Here is a 24,262-nt window from a genome sequence, read left to right on the forward strand (position 1 = left end):
GGGAGTTAGAGCTAATCCCAGATTCAATGAACACACACACACACACACACACACACACACACACACACACACACACACACAACCTTTTTTAAACTTAGACACTATAGCTGAAGTTTTATGTAACCATGTCCTGTAATGAAGCCCTGCGACATTGTCAAGAGAAAGTCATATTTACTTTAACTTCTTATGTTTTTATTAATATGTATTTATTTAATATGTCAATCTTAGGTCCCAGGCTCCTCCAACAGTGCAACACAACAAAACAGATACAATAGTGCAAGTAAATTCAATCAAATAGAATAGACTGTCATGAAATGTAAATTCCCTCACGGATAATTCAAGTATTGTGATTCTGATTTTAAGTGAATGTGAACTGACGAGTGGTTCATTTCCAGACCCCAGCCCAGGCTCATGGTATACCAGCAGTCTCTGCAAAAGGCAACATGTGAGGCTCAACATAGAAGGGGTGAAAACTGTTTCCATGACAACAGAGGATGCCGCTTGCTGTCCATTAGGCCGACTTTGGATGTGGTCTCGACGTGTCGATGGTCCCTCTTTCTATGATGGCTGTAAGATGGTACACTTAGTATACCTAGGTCAGGTCACAATGTTTTTCTGAGATCTTTTCCTTCATATTTCTCACAAGGCCAAGGATAAACTAAAAGAGAACGGTAACTAAAACAGGAACATCTGAGTGACTTTACCTGAAAGTGCCTTTGTGATTGTGCCTGAAGATGTCCTTTTAAATGAAGTTAAAATCAGAATGTTATCAGGAAGGCATTGATGTGTATATTCTTCAACAGCACAATCCTCAAATAGACAACACTTGAAAGACATGAGTATATCTGCCAGTTTTTCGGCTCTAACTTTCACTATGTCTTTTTAAAAGCCATAAATAAATATGAAGAAGAAGCCTTTTTTCTAAGAAATGGGACACTATTATCTTTGAGCTGTCAAAGTATTCTGTGCTCAGTCCTCTGGGTGTAGCTGCTGAGCTGCTGTCTGCTGGGCCACAGCGGGAGCTATCCTCGGTACTGAAATGTATGAGATTCTGTACAGTATTACATTTTAGTTTTGGAGACTATTGCATATCATTAATGGGACTATAGTGCTTTGTTTTTGCTGGATTAACCTACCACTGTATCACTTCCATTAATCTACTGATAAGAAATGTTTGCATATTGATCAAAGTCCACAAATCTTCCATCCAAACTCTTTTTTTACTCCTCCTTTGTCAATAAAAGCTAAAAACAATGAATTCTCATTTCTGTATCACTTATAACGGATTGTTTTTTTTAAGTTTGCAAGATTCTTGCTATTTTTAAATTTGTAATTGTGATCCTCATTATTGAAAGTCGTTTAGGATAAAAGACTCAGCTAAATGTTCTTATCATCGTACACAGCCTTGTTTGCAGGATCATATCAATTTAGTGACTTATACTTGTTCTCTGGTTATTCTATCTGTGGTCTGTTTTCTTAAGGTAAACACAGTAAATACATGTGTTGTTTTCCGGTCGTTAGATGGCGCTACCAGTAAACCAGCTACTCCCATAATGAGAGGAGAATAAGTCAGAGCTCCAGCAGCCCCTCAGATCAATTGAAGGAACTCAAAGGTAACAGCCGTGCGGCTCCACTCGGTGCTGCTATCCAATAATGTCCGGGGTACAATCCTAGCTGAGTGTCACAGATTATTTCTCCACATTTATTCCGCTGCACAATCTGAAAAGGAGGAATATACCCGAGGCGCTGCTGCAGCAGGACGCACCTGCGGGATTTCTGCTGAAGTTGTTTCAAACACACACAGCAAAACACAAACACACACACGCGGCTGTCGAGCTGGGAAGTTGCCCGCGCAGACCGTTGATCCTCAGGACTGTCGTTTTTTAAAGTTATGTTTTTGAAGCTTGTTGTCACAATGCTAAGGAGAGCCGCCGCTTTGCCCGTGTGTGGAAAATGATTGCATCCAGCAGCGACCTGTCCATTATGGTGAGGAGATGTCTTCTCACTTTCAAACCATTCAGGTAAGAACAAGTCCTCTTCAATCTGTTACATCTCTATTCACTGACATGGCCAATTATAACAATAAACACACCCTTGTACATTTTCTTATTCTGTATCAGTATCATCAGACTACAAAAAGTCATCGTAAATGTAAATAGTGTTTGCCTCCTGGTGTTTTCTACTCTTGCAAGTTCAGAAAACGTGCATTAATTGGAACAACAGAATACCTGCTGTGCCATAATGAGCGTTTGCTTACTCAGCTGAAACTACCTGCAGCAGATGTAGAGGAGGGAAAGCAACTGAAGCAGATATAAAGTCATTAAAACTTTTGATCAGGAACACAAGCTGAATGGCTCATTATAAATAAGAAAATTAGGAATCAGTATCAATAGTGTTAGTGATAGATGGTTATAGTCTTCCAGGTGTGAAGTTCCCTGATGATTGACAGCTTTCTGAGTGTAGTCAGTGGTGTTTCACATTCTGCCTCCAGACCTGATTGAACATGCACCTCACATGCTGTACAGTTCAGTGTGTTCTCACTGTAGCATCAAATACTTTCCACACGGCGTAAATGCTTCCCTGAACATTGAGTTTTTCCATCATTACCTCACATGTGCCACAGTAAAATGGCACTATCACTCTCTCCGTCTGTAACGGAGTGACTGCAGCCTCTCTGTTGTCAGTTTTCCCACCTTATACAAATTCCAGCTGTGGCTTGAAGAATGGAATTGCAACCATTTGTCCTGCAGTGCCCCTCAATACAAAATATTTTTTTCCAAACATTTTCCCAGCATGACTCCTGGAGCGTGGCAGAAGAGCCTGTTTTGAGCTAAACGATCCAAAACATTTGTTTTCGGAGCTGGAGGACTCACAACATGTTTGCTGTGTGTTTGCCTCTTCCTCCCAAAATGCAACCCATTCGCCTGTAATAATGCTTTTATTTTGGATGTCATGCTCACTGAGCACAGTGTGATGCAGAAAACCCATCCATGTAATGGTTCATTTGGGATGACACGGCCAAGCGTGTGCACTGTGCTTTTCTGTGGGTTGATTGGTGCAATATGAACTTTACAAAAAGTGTGTTCAAGCTCCATGAAGCCTGCTGTGATGTTGACTCAAATGCTTTTTTGGTAATTTTCGACTTTCTTGTCTCTACTTTTTATCTCCTGATCTCTAACCCTGTCACGCTACGTGGTCTGTTTTGGTTATACATGTGGTTTAAATATTGTACACCTTCAAGTGAAGATCAACTATGTGGCTTATCAATTCATGTACATTAGTAGAGACTAAGCTGAACACTAGTAGCTTTGAACTGTTGAACATTTGTAACTGTGGTATCAATATACCAAATGTCTTTTCTACGTGTCTTCAATAAAAAAAAAGAATGAAAAAAACCCTGTCATGCTCTTGTGTCGTTTAATCGGCCTCTGGTCTCTGTCTATCTGCTGCAGGATCTTTGTGGTGGGGATTGGCTTCTTCAGCCTGTGCTTTCTAATGACCTCTCTCGGGGGCCAGCTCTCGGCCAAGAGACCCGGAGACTCTCCCTTCACGGTGCGGAGCGAAGGTAAGCCAGCAGTCACACGTCAGTGCTGCCCTGTGTGCCTTGGCAGTCTCAGCCCCCCCCCCGTCTGACTCTACAGCGCCTGTGCCCTGCGCCCCGTAATGAACAGGCTGGGAACACGCTGAGAGCCTCGGGGGGCTTCCTTGATTGCTGCCAGGGGGCTGACAGAGCTGCTCACTTTGCTCATTGTGAATGCGTCAGGGGGGGATACATGCCGCCTGGAGAGGCTCCAACTTCTTTCACACCTGCTGTTTCTACCACGCTCACATGGCCTTGCTCTGACTCATTTCTAGTAGGGTAACTATAGAAGCTGACCAATTATTGGGGGGCTTACTGTCTGGCAAATCTTTACATGTTGGCTATTATGACCTTGTATGTATTTGTGTAGTGCAGACATGTAACATGTGGTGGAAGCAGTTCACCAAAGGAATTCATTATTGGCGCAAACTAAGTTATTGCAAACACACAAATCATATTCTGTTCGTATTTTCGGTGATAAAAAGTTATCTTTCCTTTTGACAAATCTCACCTGAGAGGCTTCATCCCCTGTTACACCTTCTGTCTTTTTATATTTGCTCATATGATCTTGCTCTGACCCATTTGATTTGATTTGGTGTAAAAGAAGTAGTGGGATTTACTTCACCGCCTTGTGAATCTTTAAATGTTGACCTTATGACCTGTATGTATTGATGCTCTGAACTATTTGAAATCATTGTGGGTGGTGGAACTAGTAGCTGACCAATCAGTGGAGGCTGAAGTGGACTCCACGTAACTGTCTATGGAAACGGTTGACCTTATCATTTAGGAAGTAGTACAATGGAAATTGTCACTGAGGCAAAAAAACATCAGTGAATTAGTACTGAGATGTTGAATGTGTAATGATGGGACGGTGGTGCATTAGTTTCTTAGCATTTCCTAGCATTTTAATAGTCAAATCATCGTGTTTTTGATTATAAATAGGCTTCTTCCTTTTGACGGATTCAATCTTGCTTCTTTAACACCTACTTTTCTATCGTTTTTGATCTTGTTCTGACCCATTTTAACTCATTTTGGCTAGAAACTGACCAATCAGTGGAGGCTGAAGTGGGAGTTACTTTACCGTGTTGGGAATATGTTGACCTTGTATCTATTTATTTAGTACAGAAATGATCGTGTAGAAGAAGTAGTTCACCACAAATCCTCACTGAAGCAAAAAAAACACATTAATGAATCTGCCATTTAAAAGTACATTGCTAATACTTATTAAAAGTATAAGAAATGTTTATAAGACAGTCAATCAGTTAATGTGACGGGAAACGGGTGCATTTGTTTCTCAGCATTTTTCAGCATTTGTGCGTCATGTGGTCAAGTTTTTGGTTCAAAAAAGTTCTTCTTCCATTTGACCCATCTCATCTGAAACGGACACTCAAATGTGGCCAGCAATACTGACCATGCCTGTGCAGAGATCAAACAAATCAAAGCCACACCAGAAAAACCTCAAACAATTTCAGAGACAGCCTCCCTGACAGAACCACGTTATCTTTCTCAGCACGTCCTCTGTGTTTGCGCTCTGTGCCTCTGCATATCAACCACGACAGCGCTCGCCGTTTGGGAGAGTCACTGTTGGCTTGTGGACTTTTGTCTCTCACCTTTTTATCGCCGCGTGGCACAATGTTGACTCTGCGTGTCATCCTCTGTGACGGATACCAGCTGGCACCGGAAGAAGCCATGCAAATGAGGCGACACCAATCATTTCATCCCTCTTGAATAATGCAGTCCCTCTTTGAGCCAATCAGTGAACAGCATGTGGCCCTGTGGTTGTTTGTTTGTGCGAGATATTTTTGACTTACTTGAATGATTTTTGCTCGGTTGGTGAAACATCATCTCACAGTGGGAGCGCCTCTCTGTGTATTTCTGGAAGTGTAATGCAGTGGGCTGCTGTGACGAGGTGCATCAGGTGTCATCAGCGGAGACAATTTCAAGGCTCTCACCCATGTATGAAATAGTATATGCAGAGCTGCTTCCAGAGAGATAAAGAGAGGGGGGGGGGGGGGGTAGAGCTGCCTGATTAATTAACCACTCACAGGCTGCAGTCAAGGAAAGGCATTCGGCCTCCAGCTCATTAAACACTGCCGCCGCTAACCAGGGAGAGTCAAGCTATGTACATTCTCACCCTCTGTGTCTGTGTGTGGGTGTGTTTGTGTGTGAGTGTGTTAGTGTGTGTGTGTGTGTGCGTGTTTGTGTACACGTTTTAGGAATGAGGATTAGGAGCACAGGGAGTTGGCGTAACGAAAGAGCTGAGATGAATTGTTCAGTGGAGCTGGGACTTCATAATTCCCAATGTACACACCCATGAAGCCTCTGCTGTATAGAGCTATGCATGCACACATACTGTATACGTGCTCTAAGGCTCCATCATCTCAGAAAAATAACTAATTATAAATAATATTTTTACTGGAATTGCAAATGCCATACAGTAGGATTCATGATATTGGATGGAATGACCTTTTAATGCATTTGTATCCTCATTATCATTGAACATATAATAAATTAATCATTGTGTGATTCGTAAAGTCTTCAGGGTACGATTTGTAGCCCGGCATATCTGCAGCTTCACAATTATTTATTCAGACTGATATTTAAATATACATTTCCTTCATCAAATTTCCCACCTACTGCCAAGTCGATATTGCACGAGGCAAAATTGGGAGTTTATTCAATTAGGATTAATTGTGCAGCCCACACCTGCAGCAACATGTGCAGGACATCTTAAAAGCAGAGCAGGAACACACACATTGTTTTGAATATCAAAGGGTGAACAAAATGGCCAGGCTACGCTTTGAGAACCTCTGTTTGTTGCTCGTCTTGTAAATGGCAAATGTAGCTGCAAGACAAAAAAGGTGTGAAGGAAAATGTCTAATTATTTTTTTGCCACCTTAAGGTCTCTCTCTCTTCTCTCTGCCTTCTTATACACCTTTATTTTTAAACTTCTCTCAGGCTCAGTCTCTTTGACCTGTTTTGGTTTCTTTTTTATGCAAAATCTCTTACCTAAGATGCACAAAGAATCTGCTTTATCACAATCAAAAGCAAGATAGTTTCACACTCCAGAGCTAGAGACCCCAAATAGTTGCATTTGGATACCCTGTAATATATACAGTATATATCCCGTTTTTAAAATGCATGTATTTCTTTCTTTTGAAGGTACGGGAAGCTAATGATGTGGAGAGAAAGTAAGAGAGGGGACAGAGGGAATGGATTTCTTCAAGAGTGGGTAGCATGAAAGTCTGAAGCGTTTGATCCTGTATCTTAAAGGCTCCAGAGGTCTACTGTAGCTTTCTAATAAGCTCTTTGAAGACCACCTTCACAGTGTCGCCTTTCAGAAGAGGGGCTTATTGCAGCTTTGCCACAAAGAGAGAAATAGCCCTATAGGGCATTTTCAGGCGTTCCCAGGTCACAACAACACTAAGAGCTCCGATGTAAGTTCATTCTTTATTCTTATACCTGCAAGCTCCATTACGTGAGCTTTTTTTAGCTAGTGGAAGAATATGTTTTGCTGCAGGCAGACAGAGTGTTGCGTCTCTCAGCAAAGCAGATGTTTTCTTCTATCTTCAGCCAGCCCCCTGTATCCCCTTTCCACTGAGGAAGTGGTTTGTCTGTTGGTCAGCAGGATTACAGAAACACTTTTGGTTTTTGGTTCTGAATTCGACATTCTTTTTTTCTGATATGTTATTCTTTCAAAAAATCTTTTGATAAACTATTATATGTAATTTTTGGAATATTTTCGCCATTCTTTTTTTCTGATATTTTCACCATACTTTTCTATTTTGTTAGTTGATTGACTTGTACTAACCATTTTGTATTTATTTTCATTAATTAATTTCATATGAACGATTTTCAAAAAACTACAATTTTTTGTGTGTTTGTGTGTGTATATGTTATTGTTTGTGTGTAGGTGTGTGTGTGTGGTAGTGCGTGTGGGAGTTTGTGTGTGTGTATGTGTCTGTGTCTAGTTGCGTGTGTCTATGTGTAGGGGTGTATGTGTGTGTGTGTGATCTAGAAAATCTGATTCCCATCCATATAGGGAAATGTAGTGAGGAAATCATTTCAACCATTGCTCAAAAAAAAATCGGTGACAAGAACATCCATCCATCTTCTCCCGCTTATCCGTGGTCGGGTCGCGGAGGTAGCAGTTCCAGCAGAGAGCCCCAAACTTTCTTTTCCCTGGCCACATCAACCAGCTCTGACTGGGGGATCCCAAGGCGCTCCCAGGCCAGCGAAGAGATATAATCCCTCCACCTGGTTCTAGGTCTACCCCTTGGTCTCTTCCCAGCTGGACGTGCCTGGAACACCTCCCTAGGGAGGCGCCCAGGTGGCATCCTAACTAGGTGCCCGAACCACCTCAACTGGCTCCTTTCGACGCGAAGGAGGAGCGGCTCAACTCCGAGTCCCTCCCGGATGACCGAACTTCTCACCTTATCCCTAAGGGAGACACCAGCCACCCTGCGGAGAAAACCCATCTCGGCCGCTTGTACCCGCGATCTCGTTCTTTCGGTCATGACCCATCCTTCATGACCATAGGTGAGGGTAGGAACGAAAATGGCGCGGTAGACAGAGAGCTTTGCCTTCTGGCTCAGCTCCCTTTTCGTCACAACGGTGCGGTAAAGAGACTGCAGTACCGCTCCCGCTGCTCCGATTCTCCGACCCATCTCACGCTCCATTGTTCCCTCACTCGAGAACAAGGCCCCGAGATACTTGAACTCCTTCACTTGGGGTAAGGACTCATTCCCTACTTGGAGTGGACAGTCCATCGGTTTCCTGCTGAGAACCATGGCCTCAGATTTGGAGGTGCTGATCCTCATCCCAGCCGCTTCACACTCGGTTGCGAACCGATCCAGTGAGTGCTGAAGGTCGCAGACCGATGAAGCCATCAGAACNTGGTTCTAGGTCTACCCCTTGGTCTCTTCCCAGCTGGACGTGCCTGGAACACCTCCCTAGGGAGGCGCCCAGGTGGCCTCCTAACTAGGTGCCCGAACCACCTCAACTGGCTCCTTTCGACGCGAAGGAGGAGCGGCTCAACTCTGAGTCCCTCCCGGATGACTGAACTTCTCACCTTATCCCTAAGGGAGACACCAGCCACCCTGCGGAGAAAACCCATCTCGGCCGCTTGTACCCGCGATCTCGTTCTTTCGGTCATGACCCATCCTTCATGACCATAGGTGAGGGTAGGAACGAAAATGGCGCGGTAGACAGAGAGCTTTGCCTTCTGGCTCAGCTCCCTTTTCGTCACAACGGTGCGGTAAAGCGACTGCAGTACCGCTCCCGCTGCTCCGATTCTCCGACCCATCTCACGCTCCATTGTTCCCTCACTCGAGAACAAGACCCCGAGATACTTGAACTCCTTCACTGGGGGTAAGGACTCATTCCCTACTTGGAGTGGACGGTCCATCGGTTTCCTGCTGAGGCAAGAACAGAAGTAGCTTATTCGTGCACATGCACAGAGCACATCAGGTTAATGTTACGGATTGGTTAGTGACGATGGCGATTCAGTGCTGCAGGGATCCCATAGTTTTTGTAACACCCCTTCAATTAGGATACAAATCATGCTCGAACCAAAGCAACAAAAAGAAAACAGTTCTTCTTTGTGTTCCCACACAACAAACCAGCACAAACAAAGTAAATCAGAAGTAAAGTTACTTTTTCTTAGGTGCAGTAGTGCAACTCTGCAGGATTAAATGTAAAGAAAAACACGTCTTTTCCACAAACTTTTGATCCATCAGCGAGTCACGTAGCAGAGCATCAGGTGTGGAAGCAGCGCCCTGTTCAGGATCCTCTTCACTGAGATCCTTTCAAAGACCCTGACAGAAGTTTTTTTTGGATTTCACGGCTCAGCAGTCCTCTATATGTGATGCATGAAAATGAATCTTTCCTGACATCGCTCTTGTAGGGTGTGGCGTTTGCAGGTCTGTCGAACCTCTGTACTTTGTTAGAATGAGAAATGGGATAAATAATCTGCTTGGAATGGAAGCGCCTTCGGAATGAAACAAACTGACCTTTGCTACTGATGCAACTTTACCGCTAGTTAAGACGAACCGCCAATACATGAGACTGCCTGGCTTTGTGTTTGACAAAAAGGGGGTTGAATTAAAGATGAGTGCTCATTGTGAACTCTTTCACAAGCCGCTGTCACTGGGTGGAAAGAGCAGTGATTTTCTCTTGGAGTGTGAGGCAGTTACAACAACAGGGGCTGTAGTGATTGTTGTTTTCGCCAAGAAAGGCAGATTGTTTACGGCTTTGTAACATTCAGCTTCTTTTATTTCGAGCCACATTTGACAGGTATTTAGGCTGAAACTGATCTACAACATTGTACTTTGTTTGTTGCTCGTGTTTGACATTTATAGAGGCATTTTAGAAATGATTGTAATATACGATGTTTGGTGTCACATCTGCTGCTTGCTAATTAGTCTTTTGTCAAATAACAGTTGGAGTTGATTTCATTGTGTTGGTGTAGACCCCGGTTGATTCAATTATCTCCTGGGGAAGCAGCCGATGTAATACAGTTTTTATACTTTCTGTAAATTAGCTGTTGCAACGTTATTACCTTTTATCTTTCTGTGGCCATGATGTGTGTTCATGCATGTGGGGATGCAGTACAGGCAGACTCATTTTCACAGTAATTAATATACAGGCAACGGTAAATCATTCACAATGTTCTAACACCTAGTGCCCTGTTGTTGTATAACATTAGCTTTGATGTGCACTAGGTCTGCACAGTTAATTAAAATGTTATTGAAATCGTAATATGGACTTGTGAGAAAAGTCCAAAATGTGAAAAAGATCTGTCTCAATTATGGATTGTGGTGCTGAGCATTCTTTAAAGAGATAAAATAAGATGAGCTTTTATTCATCCTCAAATGGAAATTCAGTTTTTCCACTCTGTTATTGTTTACACACGCGCACGCACGCACGCGCGCGCACGCACGCGCGCGCACACACACACACACACACACACACACACACACACACACACACACACACACACACACACACACACACACACACACACACACACACACACACACATTACATTTCAGACCTAACCTACAGATTATGTCTGAAAACACATACAGTTGCAAGAAAAAGTATGTGAACCCTTTGGAACTACCTGGATTTCTGCATAAATTGGTCATAAAATGTGTTCTGATCTTCATCTAAGTCACAACAATAGACCAACACAGTCTGCTTAAGCTAAAACCACACAAACAATGATATGTTTTTATGTTTTTATTGAACACACCACGTAAACATTCACAGTGCAGGGTGGAAAAAGTATGTGAACCCTTGGATTTGAATAACTGGTTGACCCTCCTTTGGCAGCAATAACCTCAACCAAACGTTTCCTATAGTTGCATATCAGACCTGCACAACGGTCAGGAGGAGTTTTGGACCATTCCTCTTTACAAAACTGTTTCAGTTCAGCAATATTCTTGGGATGTCTGGTGTGAATCGCTCTCTTGAGGTCATGCCACAGCATCTCAATTGGGTTGAGGTCAGGACTCTGACTGGGCCACTCCAGAAGGCCTATTTTCTTCTGTTGAAGCCATTCTGTTGTTGATTTACTTCTGTGCTTTGGGTCGTTGTCCTGTTGCATCACCCATCTTCTGTTGAGCTTCAATTGGTGGACAGATGGCCTTAAGTTCTCCAGCAAAATGTCTTGATAAACTTGAGAATTCATTTTTCCGTCGATGATGGCAATCTGTCCAGGCCCTGAGGCAGCAAAGCAGCCCCAAAACCCATGATGCTCCCTCCACCATACTTCACAGTTGGGATGAGGCGTTTTTGATGTTGGTGTGCTGTGCCTTTTTTTCTCCCACACTGCGTTGTGTGTTCCTTCCAAACAACTCAACTTTGGTTTCAAGTCTGTCCACAGATTATTTGGCCAGTCAGTGCTGTGGACATCCAGGTGCTCTTTTTGCAAACTTCAAACGTGCAAGCAATGTTTTTTTGGACAGCAGCGGCTTCCTCTCCATTTATGACCAACTTATGCAGAAAATCCAGGTAATTCCAAAGGGTTCACATAGCGAGTTGCAGAGCTAAGAGGTTGCAGGTTGGCCGGTGCCTTGCTCAGGACACTTCGGCAGTACCCCGCAGGAGGTGAGCTGGCTCCTCTCCCAGCTACATCTGTATTTTGTTGTCCGATCAGGGCCTTGAACAGCCCCAAGCCCTTCCAGTTCCCTAGCAGAGAAAAGTCCAAATTTTTTTCAAAGATTTTTTTTTTTTTTTTTTTAAGCCTTGTACTGCAGGGATAATGGACCATCGATCATGACTTTAACATGATAATTTCTAGTAATATATGTTTGTAATGGATAAGTGCGAATAACGTTTAAAAAATGAAGGTTGGAATCATATTACCGAAATTGCAATATCAGTCAAGACTATTAGTACTTTTTTTAAAACTGGTGGTTACTGCTTTATTTTAATAGCTTATCTTAACTCATTTGGTATTAAGTGTTCTTAATATATTTCCCGGCTATCTGTTACTTATAAAAAAAATGGTGGTTAAAAAATGTTGTATGCACCACATGACATCAAGTCCAAATTCCTCGTACGTGTCCAGCCTATCCCGGCCAATCCCCGTTTTTTTGGATTCCCTGGATTCTCCGCATGTTATGCGCTGGTTGATTTTCAGCTTTCTAAGAGATATGTGGCCAAATGATCTGCAAAATGGGTTTCAGGAAGTTCACTTTCAGCCCGGTTAAGGTGCATTTTCTATTCTTCGTTTTCTTATTCTGCATTCATGGCATGATTGAGCTTGAAAACAGGAATATGGTTTATGCCCAATATCATCATATTTTTATGGTTCTGCCAATCTGAAGCAGTGAGAGCATTAAAAAGAGATAACAAATTTAAACTCCCGTCACTGAGATGGTTTGACCACTTTCTGTGTGTGTATTCCTGGGTGAAAAAATGAGGAGGAGGCTTGTCCTTAATTTTATATTAGCAAACCCTGAAGCTCCTGTGTATGGAGTCAGCCCTTTCATCACTTTTTGCCAAGGTTGGGGTTGTTTCAAAGTTAACTTCTAAAGCTGTGGAAAATCAATAAACATAAGGCGGCAAGTTAAGGTGGGAGGTAGGTAAAGTTGAGAAACCGAATCCGAGATACACTTTTTTGCCTATATTCCATGGAATGCCCTCTTAACATCCCGATGCATCGAATATCTGAAATGCTTTGACAAAAATCCATAAAAAAATGTCATCTGTGGGAGCCCGTGAGGGCTGTAAAAGCACGCCAATCCATTTTTAGCCGGCCCGACTAAAAATAACCTGGATGGCCTAACCTGCTTGGTCAGCCTCCCATCTGTGCCACAAACTTAGTTCTCGTGCACTTCATTGGTCAATGTGCCCGCGTTCCTGTGAGTTGGAGGAGGGGCCTCTGTAAGAAGTGGACAGAATTTTCCAGTTGTGTATTTTCCAAATCTAGCGCTACTTGAGCTGGGTAATCTAAAAGCAGCACCGATGCTTTTTAACTAAACTGTAAGTCTACTGTTTCCATACATGTTGGAAAGTGAGGAATTGCTAAGGAAGAGCAATTAAGGGTTTCTTAAAGCTGCCAGAGAATTACCCACAGGTGGCATAAAGGCTGGAGGATACAGCGGGTGAAGAGGTGGTTATACTCTAATCCGGGAAATCTGACAGCTTCCTGACATTGCAAACAAGGAGCGGGAAACTCTATCTCATCAGCAATTCCTCTGTAACGAATATGGGAAAATAGGGGAGAGGACAATGGTTGGTGACTGGAAGTGCAAAGCAGACGAGAATATACATTTATCCTAGGTGGGATGGAGAGTCTGACCCCCGATGACCCTCGCCTGTAAAATGCCCAGCTACTGTAGCACGCAATTTAGGAAAGATGAACCAAGGATTTTTTTATTTTGGCTATCAATAATAAATCCAACAGGAGGGAGAACATATGATAAATGTCATAGACAACTGTCCATCTTTCTGATATCGTAAAATAAATGTTATTTGAGATGTTTGATATGTTTTACTGGATAGTGTTATAATATGCCTCGGATACAACATAATTCCAATATAGAAAACAAAAAGGCGCTTCGACATGAATTTAAAATTTTATAGATTTTTTGTTGTTGATACTATAAAGTTGGTCCTTTCAACTTATTTGCAAGAGGTGATACCTTGTTCGCAGGGGAAATAAATAGCTTTTTCTGCCCACTACTCATTTGGGTTCATCTGGATTTTGCATCATGGTGCTTAGGATGTTGTTGGTTGCCGCTCAGGCAAATGCAAAGTTATCATAGTGAAGTAGGTATTCCAGGTGTTTTTTCCTGACCAAATTTAAAATAATTGTATCCACCTCCCCACTTCAGTTATAAGACAGCACTTTGTGCATTAACCAACTACACCATCTGAAATATGTGAGTTGCCGGTAGAGTAATCCCAGGTGGGTTGTGAAAGTCCTGCTTCCGAGATATGATTAACAATCATCAAAACTGCACGAGTTGGGCATGTTGGAGAGAATTGCATGCCATTCTTTAATTATTGTGATTTTGTGTGTGGGCTGCTCTCTGTTAAATCATCGAGGTGGTTGCTATTGAAACATCAAATCTAGCCCTCCATGTGAAGGATTACGAATTGTGAATGAAAGGAAATTAAATCCTGTTGTTGTTTAAAGGGTCTGTGAATAACATTTTTAAGAGTTCAATCCGCACAGAAGCTAGATGGACGGACGGACGGGATAACAAGCACCCTGACTGGCACTGTTTGGGACTCTTGGTATGCAAGCAGATGTTCTCTAGGGACCTTGAAGCTAACAAAACCACTCAATACTTGTCCAGTCGCATGTAAAAGCTTTAGCTGCCGTGGCTCAGTAAAAAGCGTGATCAGCCAGACGAACAGGTTAGAATTCATCGTTGATACAAGGACCAGAAAAGGCTCACATTCAAAAGATTGAACCTTCACTACCTGACCAATTCCCTCCTTTTGGCCAAAAATAAAACTGGTGTAACTTTTTGGAAACATGGGTAAAACAAAAAAGTTTTTTTCTGGAAGATCCTTTTTGTCTCTGTGGGGAGTTGTGTGTGCGTTCGGAATTTTAAGTTTAGAACTGACCTTTACATGCCTAAGTAACTTTCAGTCAGCATTTCCCACTCANTTTCCATAACCCTAATCATGGCCAAGAAAACTAACCTCATGAACATGGAACTTAAGACACTAAATAACTGTTTGCCTGCACCACCCTCATCAAACATGCACTCCATGTCTCCATCTGTCATCATACTACACTGAACAAAAATATAAACGCAACACTTTGTTTTGCTCCCATTTTAAACTAAAACATTTCTATATACACACAAAATAACCATTTCTCTCAAATATTGTTCACAAATCTGAAAAATCTGTGTTAGTGAGCACTTCCATAACATACGCCTTCCCCATACCATAACCCCACCACCACCATGGGCCACTCGATTCACAACATTACCCTAACCCTAACCCTCACACCAGATACTGACTGGTTTTCGGACCCCCCCAGACCCCCCCAATAAAGCAAAAATGCACGTTTCAGAGTGGCCTTTTATTGTGGCCAGCCTAAGGCACACCTGTGCAATAATCATGCTGTCTAATCAGCATCTTGATATGCCACATCTGTGAGGTGGGATGGATTATCTCAGCAAAGGAGAAGTGCTCACTATCACAGATTTTTTCAGATATGTGAACAATATTTGAGAGAAATGGTTATTTTGTGTATGTAGAAAATGTTTTAGATCTTTGAGTTCATCTCATGAAAAATGGGAGCAAAAACAAAAGTGTTGCGTTTATATTTTTGTTCAGTGTAATAATAATAGATTTATTTTGTTAGCGCTTTTACAGGTGCTCAAAGACGCTTTACAGATATAGTGAAAAGAAAAGAAAGGAACAACAAATAAATATATAGTTAAAGTTAAAGTCAAATAATACAATCTAAACTAAACATCTCAAGTTTATCTATCTATAAACATCTATTACATCTAAACCCTTCTTTTCAGTTTGGACTTTCCGCTTTTGGATCCGGACATTGACTCTATCAAAATGTAGGAGCAGGTGTGATGGTGTGGGGATCAGATTATAGGGAATATCAGGGTCTGAAAAAACAAATAAAAGGGGTAACAGGCTGTGGCCATGACATAGCAAAACAAGCTAAAAGTAGTAAAGGAAAATGGCTGATGTGAGGTTGAAGCACTGCATTGGGATAAGTGTTAAATAAGAGGTACAATTGTGAATGAGGGTCATTATATCTCGCTTACAGCCGTTTTCATAATTAATTTACACATTTGTTTCTGGTTAGCGATCTTCTGTTATGATTTTAGCAGCCTGTTAAAGTGTGTTTCTGTGTTACAATGCATGTATCCAGTGAGTCTCTTAAAGGGCAGTTGTGTATTGTCCAGTGTTTCACAGTACCCACAGCAGGCCACAATACAAATGGCTATCTAATTGGAATTTGTTCAAAGTATTGATTGTGCTGTGGCACTTCCGAAATTGAGTCGTTAACGGAGATTAGCTGCTGCTAAATCGACCCTTTATTAACCAGCCGATGAGGAATGACACAGAGGAGGCTGTACATTAGCACATAGATACCATCAGGTCCCGCTGCAACACTGTCTGCCATCCGCACTGTGCATCGGGGAAACCACATTAGCCAATGTTTCCCAAGAGGCAGCACAAAGCCAGAGCGAAAAGCCGTCTGATGAACAGTTGATTGCAAACATATATAAGGCTCGGTTGTATAAACAAACTGTGTAGGAAGGGAGCTGGATCTCCGTAATGGGGATTTACGAGTGCAATGTTTGCAAGAATCATTACTGAGAAGAAGGTCTTCCAACACTTTAACCCAGAGGCTTTAGATTTAGTGCAGCATGAACACCGGAGCAGATATAAGATCCTCTGAGTTTAGCAAAAGTCAGTGTCCACAGAAATAGATGTTGAGAATAATGGGAAAATAACAGTTTGGGTGCTAAAACTTTGGTCATACTGTTACATGCAACAGGTGTCAGAAAAGTTATAGGCAGCAATGATCAGTTTGTCTGTACATGGACATATTCCAGCTTTAAACAGCGACGCTGGTAATCAAAAAAGTTTTCACCTTATGAGTCTGTGTGTGTGAGTCTTTCAAGTCAGACTAATTTACATCTCTCCGGTCATCATATCCAGTGAAAATAATTGTTGATATTGTTCGGAAATGATCTGAAATAGCCCAACATTGCTTTAAGGGGCCCATTATGCAAATGTTCTGGTTTCATATTTGTATTCGATGCCTGTACTGTGACAGGTTTACCTGCTTTAATGTTCAAAAATGTCTTTATTTGTCTCATACTGCACTTCTTTTCACCCTATGTCTGAAACCAGAGACCAGTCTGCTCTGATTGGTTAGCCGGCTCTGTTGTGGTTGGTCAACCGCTTAGAGATGTCCCAACCCTTAGCCTATTAGGTACATTGTGTTGAAGCGCTAGCCAATAGAAGCCCGAGTGTAACATAGTGATGTCTATCCCTGACTATGTTAGGGAACTAAACAAAGGAGTCCAATGGAGGCGTTTCAGGCGTGTTGGACTGAGATAAAAATCAAAGTTGAGTTGGAAGAGGGGCGTGAGCATATAGGGCATCTTTGAACCCTTGCTTGATGCCACTGGCCTGATTTGGCATTGCAGGTATGAAGTTTAAACATAAATGCTTAATTTTAAAGATGATTGTGTCGTAGTGGGGAAGCAACCATTCTCCCACTTTAAACCCCAGGCCCAATTTAACACAGTATCCTTAACACGGTTTCTAGTAATACCCTGCAGTGCTTTACTCCTTCCTAAATCTCATCTCTTTTCCTATCCTGTGTCATTCTTTTTTTAAATGCATTGTTTTATGGCTGCTCTAAAGCCTTGAATCTAAATGGGAATAATTTAGTATCTCTGTCTGTGGATGGAAAAAAAGTTGCCTAAGTGCTGAATTATTCAAAGCCAGGCGTCTTAAGGCCGCTTTAAATGAAGATATTCTAGAAATGACTTCACCAGGGCTAACCAATAGAAGAGAATATGTAGGCTTACAGGCAATAAAGGGAAGAGATTTAGGACTTTGGATGCTGCATGTTTCTGATGCCGAGCGTTTCTCTTGCTTTGTTCAGACCTCCACAACACACATACACCTACACGTATGAATTTATACAGTATCTACACACATGCGCACAGACCTATAGTAGTGGGTGGTTCTTATTTTATTTACTGGTGATGTAATACAATTTATTTTCACAGAAAGGTGACTCTTGCTTGGGAAGTGATAAATGAACCCTGACAGGAGAAGTGAGTCTGCACGCATTGCAGTTTCTAAAGCCTAATGCAATTGATGAAGGAACACAGAGGGCTGAGGCTGTATTTTCTACTCACAGTCTCCAAGAACAACCTCAGGCTGTTACGGGTTTTTAGTATGTTTCTCTCAAACCACAAATAATTCACTCCCAAGTCCCAAATGTGGCATTATTCGTCATGATTGTTGGATTTATTTGAATCAAAAACAACTTTTTGCTGATGAGAATAGTGTTTTCTTAGGCGCACATGGAACCATATGTTATTTTTGAGCTGTTTCAATAATTACGTTTGGATTGAGCGCGGAGCTTAATGGCATCAAAGAAACAACACGGGGTCGGGACCTCGCCTCGCGAGCGATGCAGTCTGGAGACCTGCTTTGACCTCATTGTCTGTAGCTGCAGGCTCATTAATTGACTACAGTAGGTGTTCGCTAAACGCCATCGTCCTGGTTTACCGCCTGTCAGGTCGTTAATAATTTGAGTCGAGAAGGAAGACAAAAACCAATACTGTCAGACTAATTTGCCCGTTGCTGTGTTTTGCTGGAAAGCTGGCTCCTGGCGAGCTGCTGTTTTACTAACGAAGGACAAAAACAAAATAGAAACTAGACCGAAGCTTTAGAGTAAACCTTGAAATGGAAAGTAAAATAAATGAATTTTAAAATATTACCATGAGGGGTCTGTGCTACATTGGTGATTTAAAATCCTGACACGCTTAAAAAAACACAATCTATTTGAAATAAAGCCGTTTGTTTGGTTCCTGTGACCTTGTCTTCTACATTATGTAACACCAAATATTTTTGTATAAAATGTTATCTGTATATTTTCCAATGTATCTTACTTTCTCCTTATCCTTACCTTGTCTGATCGTTATTTGATCCATATTTGTTTCACCCTGTCTGTCTTTGTGTTTTTCAGTGCTCGGTGGGCAAGAGTCTCGCGGTGTGCTGAGGAAGATCAGTGACATGTTGGAGGTCATTATGAAGAGGATGGATGCTCTGTCTAAAGTGGGCAACTCCACAGACGCCCACCGGCTGGATGAGCTCAGCTCGGCCCTGGACAGGTACAGCGTCTCCCTTTCTAAAGCCTCTTTTGTTTCCTGTTGTGTTTTTGTTTCCTGCTGCCATATGCAGGTAGAGTTGACGGTTACCTGAACGTTTCTGAGGAGTGCTGCACAAACATTAGGAAATTGCAGTAGACTGCTCTCCAGCTTTTATTTATATCACAATCAATAATTCATCTCACCGTTGCCTAAAGAGAACTTTTCAAAAATGGGAAATAGAGTAATGGAGTGAGGATGGAGTGCTTTGTTGATGAAATATCTGTAATGTCAGATTGCACCCCAGGCCCTACTCAAGGGGGTCACTGTGTACAATTCCTACAAAATTGTTAAAGGTGATGCCTTAAAATTCATCCTTAAACAACTGATCATAAAGAAATGTGAACACAATGTGCATTTTGTAGCTATTCAGGAGTTTTGAAATGATATAATCTTTATCATCACTACAAAGAGCATAATAGGGGTGACTGTGGCTGTGAGGGAGTGTGGTCGTCTTTCAACCAGAAGGTTGTGGGTTCGATCCCAGCCCATGCAGTCAACATGTCGATGTATCCTTGGGCAAGATACTTAACCCTGAGTTGCTCCCAATGGCATGGCCAACGGTGTGTGAATGTGTGTGAATGTTAGGTCCTAGAGTAAGGTACACTGCTCTGTATGAATGGGTGTGAATGGGTGAATGACATGTAGTATGTAAAGCGCTTTGAGGGGTCTTAAAGACTGGATAAAGCGCTATATAAGTACAGTCCATTTACCATTTAATAGAGCCTCTTTAAAAAAAAAAATGCAATGGATAAATGTATGCTTTAAGAATGGTTGTATGTCACATCAAAGAGATTGCCAGCCACCCTGTCTCCTATAACATTTCATTTTCAATTTTATGATTCAAATGCACTTCCCTTTCAGGATGTTGTCAAGGCAGTGTTGTCAGTAGTGATGAAAATATGCTTTTAAGTCTGTCAAGGTTAAACTTGAGGTGGTCTGCAGAACATCCTGTTCAGTTTTCCAGCTGTTTGCCAGAGCAGAATTTCATAAGCAAGGTAAAGGTAAGATAAAAACATGACGGCTGAGGAGGACTCGGGAGAGACAGTGTGAGGAAAGGAAGAAGGCCAAGTATTGAGCCCTGGGGCATCCCACTGGATCTGGTCCATGTTAAGAAAACGCCTCACGCTGCGGAAACTTTGTGTTGGAGAGGATGATACGTGTTAGAACCCCATCCCTGCTCCCAGGGTAGCTGGAAAAAATGAAAGAGATGTGTGAAGCGTATATATATATATATATATATGAAAATAACAAGGTAGAGCAGGGTTCTTGCTGGACAAGTTGAAGCCGCCTACTTTGAGTTGTGTGTATGTGTGTGTGCTCTGCCGTCGCCATAGAAACAAACCTTTCCATATGCCTGCACCTGCTCAGGGTTTGAGGAGTGGAAGCTCCTGTGTTCTGCCTTTGCTGTTCATTCCCTCTGGACATCACCTCCCTCCCCCCCACAGTGAGGGAAATATCTGTTTTTGAAAGCCACGTCAATAGAGCTTTCACTGAGTAATGTGTAATTAGTACCTCTGGTAATACATGTAAAAACTAAGGCTGTCAATAGATGAAAATATTTAATTGCGATTATTGCATGCCTGTCCAAAGTTATCTTGTGAATAATCCCAAATTAATTGGACCAATTTTTGTATCTTTTCTTAAAGTAATTGAAAGGATTTTTGATACTCTCATCAACATGGGAGTGGACGAATATGCTTACTTTCTAAAAATCCATAAAAGAAAAATTCAAGTTAATTGGCCTGCAAGCTGTAGCCACCAATGTAGCTATTGCTGTTGAGAGTTTGTTGATTGTGGATTTGTCTTTGCATCTCTGTTGCAAATTACCCAGCCTGGTGTGCCTTTGGATCCGGAGATAACTCCATTGTCATCGAAAGTAAATGCATATAAAACGTACAATGTTACTTCTTCATTGCTTTCTGATTTACGGCGTGGGTCGTAATCATAGGGTGTCAGAAGGTTCGCCTGTCAGAAAAATATGTGGCATTAAAAGGAATTTTCTATATTGGTAATTTGACAGCCCTAATACAAAAAGGGTATTGTAGTAATATTATAAATGTACAATCTTGCTACTGTGCCACTGCGTCTGACAGCAAATGATGGACAATGACAGAAAATGTGTGACGCCTCACCTGACCTGCAGTTTTAAAAGCCTTGTGGGAGTTATTTATTGTCCACGAGCCAAAATACTGCATACATTTTCTTTTGAAATGCAGAACACAGAACATTTTTATTTTTCTCAACAAGGAGCTCTGTGGATAAACCCTCTGTCATATAGTTTTAACAATCATTTAATTGGCCTCTCAGGGACTAAACTAGAAAATGTTACAGTCACAAAGGTCAAATGGTTTTAAAACTTGCTCGGTGAAAGAAAAAGTATCTCATTCTGATACATCTTGGCTTTATATTTTATCTCACCCAGGTGATTAACAAACTCTGCATGACTCAAGGTCAGGGGTTGACCCTGGAGATGAGTGTGAGATCTTAAGCCAGGAAAAACTCTGCACAACTGGTGTATCGTTAAAAAAGTAATTAGGTTGTCCTCCTGCTCCTCAACAGCTGATAGGGTCAGAGTCCCTGCAGTGAAAATATGGGGGGTTCAGAGTGAGACCACAAATGTCTGTCTACACAAGTGAAAGCTTGTGTGTTCCTGTGCTTGTGTGTGTGTGTGTGTGTGTGTGTGTGTGTGTGTGTGTGTGTGTGTGTGTGTGTGTGTGTGTGTGTGTGTGTGTGTGTGCTTTAGTGTAATGTGTGTCAGTGTGTCTGTATAATTGGCAATTCATTTGAGCTGACCTGCTTGTGTAAAGTATAAAAGAGAAGGTTTGGCTACCACTTACCACCTGGGAACCATATGGAAAAATGAAATTGGGGGATTATAAATAAGCTATGCATATAAGCACAGTGAGATTGCTTTTTTCCTGACACACACACACACACACACACACACACACACACACACACACACACACAGAGAAAGACATGCAGCCCCGATGTAAGCAGTGTTTTAGTGCTCGATCTGGCTCCAAACCACTGTTCCTTTGGACTTTCACAGTAGAAAGCTTTCTACCTTAGACAGTAGAACACTTTATTTGTTCCAAAGGGTGCAATTTGTGGAGCGGCGTTGGTTCCATTAGTTTGTGTTAGTTTCACGAGTTTCCATGTTCAGAGACCTTTAATGAGCAATGTAAATCCCAGAAATACTACTAGATAACAAGAAAGCTCATTCAAATAATTCATTTATGTGTTTTTTTCTTCTTCATGTAGAACAAGGCAATGATGCAGTACTTCAATATACAGTATGCCTTTTGGTGTATTATCGTCATCGTTAAAGCCATGTGCAAAAGTTTGACGTTAAAATTATCTTTTTTCTTCAGCTGCAGCAAGTCAGATGTTAAGCAGAAGGTCTGAATGTGTGTTAAGTCGTGTAAGAACAAGTTTAATGAGATCCACCAGTAACCCGGACATAAAGTATTTTTCTTGTCCAGAATTCTCTCTGCAGTATTGAACCATTTACTAAATAATTGATCAAGCAATGTTAATTGAAAACTTCTAGCACTCCTAAGCAACATGGGGCAGGATGATTTAAATGATAATTAAAATGATTGTTAGTGTGTATTGTTAGTGGCTAGAGCTCCAAAGATTAGTACATAAATGTATTTTAAGATGAGAAGAAAAGTTCAATTTTAACTGATATTAAAAGCAAAAAACTACTGTTTATTCAAATGTGAACCTTTTTCTTAAACTCTACTGTTACAGTAAACTTAATAATGGAATATATTTCACTATTTGCTGACACTTTATAGACCAAACAACTCATAAGTGACAAAATAATCTGTAGATGAATTGGTAATGAAAGTAGGGCGTTTGGCTTTTAGCAATAGCTTCATTAAGAGTTCTCTGTCCATGCAGTAGATATCTGACAAGGGGATCTGACTTTTAAACACCTTTTTTTGGACACGTATAGGAGTTGTATTTTATTTCTCAGAGATGTTTCTTAGGAAGGTTAAATAATAATTAATTGACTGAATCCATTAACCATTTATGTAGGTAGTTGCTGTGCATTCCTAGTAGGGATGCCAGAAACTGACCATGATCAAAAATAATTTTCGATTATGGAGACTGTAACGAATATTCGAAAAATTGAATAATCGCTGGCATCCCTAATTCCTAGCAGCAAATATAAGCTTTGGAGATAACATTTGCTGACACGTCTCATCTCCTCCTCTCTTCTTCTCTGGTGTTTGGACCTTGAGCAGATCTTGAAGTATAAGGTGTTGAAATATATTTTGATAACCTTTAGCTGGGGTAACCTGAGTTCCTGGGCTGAACACATTTTGTCTTCTCTTTATAATCTGTTTTTCCCCCGTATCTCCTTCTCCGTTGTAAATATTCCTGATTGTTTATCCAACAGCTTTCAGGCCTCAGAGGTCAAGTGCAGTGAAACGCATTTTGCAAACCACCTAATTGTCTTTTGTTTTCATTTCCCTCAGGAGACCTGCTTTAATATGCCGCGTAACTTTCCTCATCTTAACAAATAAATTATCTGTCAGTGTTTTTAAAAGCGTCTTTTCGATTTCACGCCTCAACTTCAGGGGAATTAGCATTTCTTCCACTTGTTCATGCTCACTCTGAAGTGTGCAAAAACAACAAATACAGCTGGATTGAAAAAAAAATAATGATAGTGTTCTCTTTCTTACGAAGCCGCCTGATTGCAGTTTGAAGAGAATTTAGGACATTACAAGATGGTTGTCACTGAATAGTCTCTATGTTTGTTTAGATATTCTCTTTGTTTGTTTGTTCAGGATTCAGCCTGTAGGGCTCGTGGAGCGGATCCAGGCTATAGCCCAGAACATGTCCGACATGGCAGGGAGAGTGGAGCAGATCCTACAGCGCAGCATGGCCGGCAACAAAGGTACGATTTTAAAAAACACACACCTCAAGAGGAATCTTGTAAAAAAATGTTTTAGCAGACTACTCTAACTAACCAAAACATGGGTATACCTACTGCTGTTTTGATTGTTTTGGTCATTGTGTCTTTGGATTAACTTCAAAATAGATTAAAAAAGGATATAATGATAATAATTATAATGACTATTATCATAACTATCTTAATTATCATAGTTTATATAAAAATATGATGAGAAATGAAGCTGTCTTGTACATGGACCTCTAGGATTTTTTATTTTCTATTTGTTTTACTTTATTATTTTATTTTCACCCTGGAAATGGGTGTATATGTGTACACACACATTCTATATTACAATTCTATATATACATA

The 24,262-nt window shown here is 41.3% G+C and overlaps 1 protein-coding gene across 1 annotated transcript in view; it reads left to right on the forward strand.

The window, feature by feature from the left end:
* Positions 1–1,612: 1,612 nt before the first annotated feature.
* The window catches only part of LOC104955866 (alpha-1,6-mannosylglycoprotein 6-beta-N-acetylglucosaminyltransferase B), an 89,510-nt gene continuing 66,860 nt past the window's right edge, over positions 1,613–24,262 (forward strand). The window contains exons 1-4 of the mRNA XM_010783256.1: positions 1,613–2,021; positions 3,453–3,565; positions 18,801–18,945; positions 23,787–23,896. Of these exons, the coding sequence (XP_010781558.1) occupies positions 1,954–2,021; positions 3,453–3,565; positions 18,801–18,945; positions 23,787–23,896 (436 nt within the window). The 5' untranslated portion in view covers positions 1,613–1,953. The remainder of the gene's footprint in view (positions 2,022–3,452; positions 3,566–18,800; positions 18,946–23,786; positions 23,897–24,262) is intronic.

Source organism: Notothenia coriiceps, unplaced genomic scaffold (genome assembly GCF_000735185.1).
Source record: "Notothenia coriiceps isolate Sejong01 unplaced genomic scaffold, NC01 NC01_scaffold00024894, whole genome shotgun sequence".
NCBI classification, from domain to species: domain Eukaryota; kingdom Metazoa; phylum Chordata; class Actinopteri; order Perciformes; family Nototheniidae; genus Notothenia; species Notothenia coriiceps.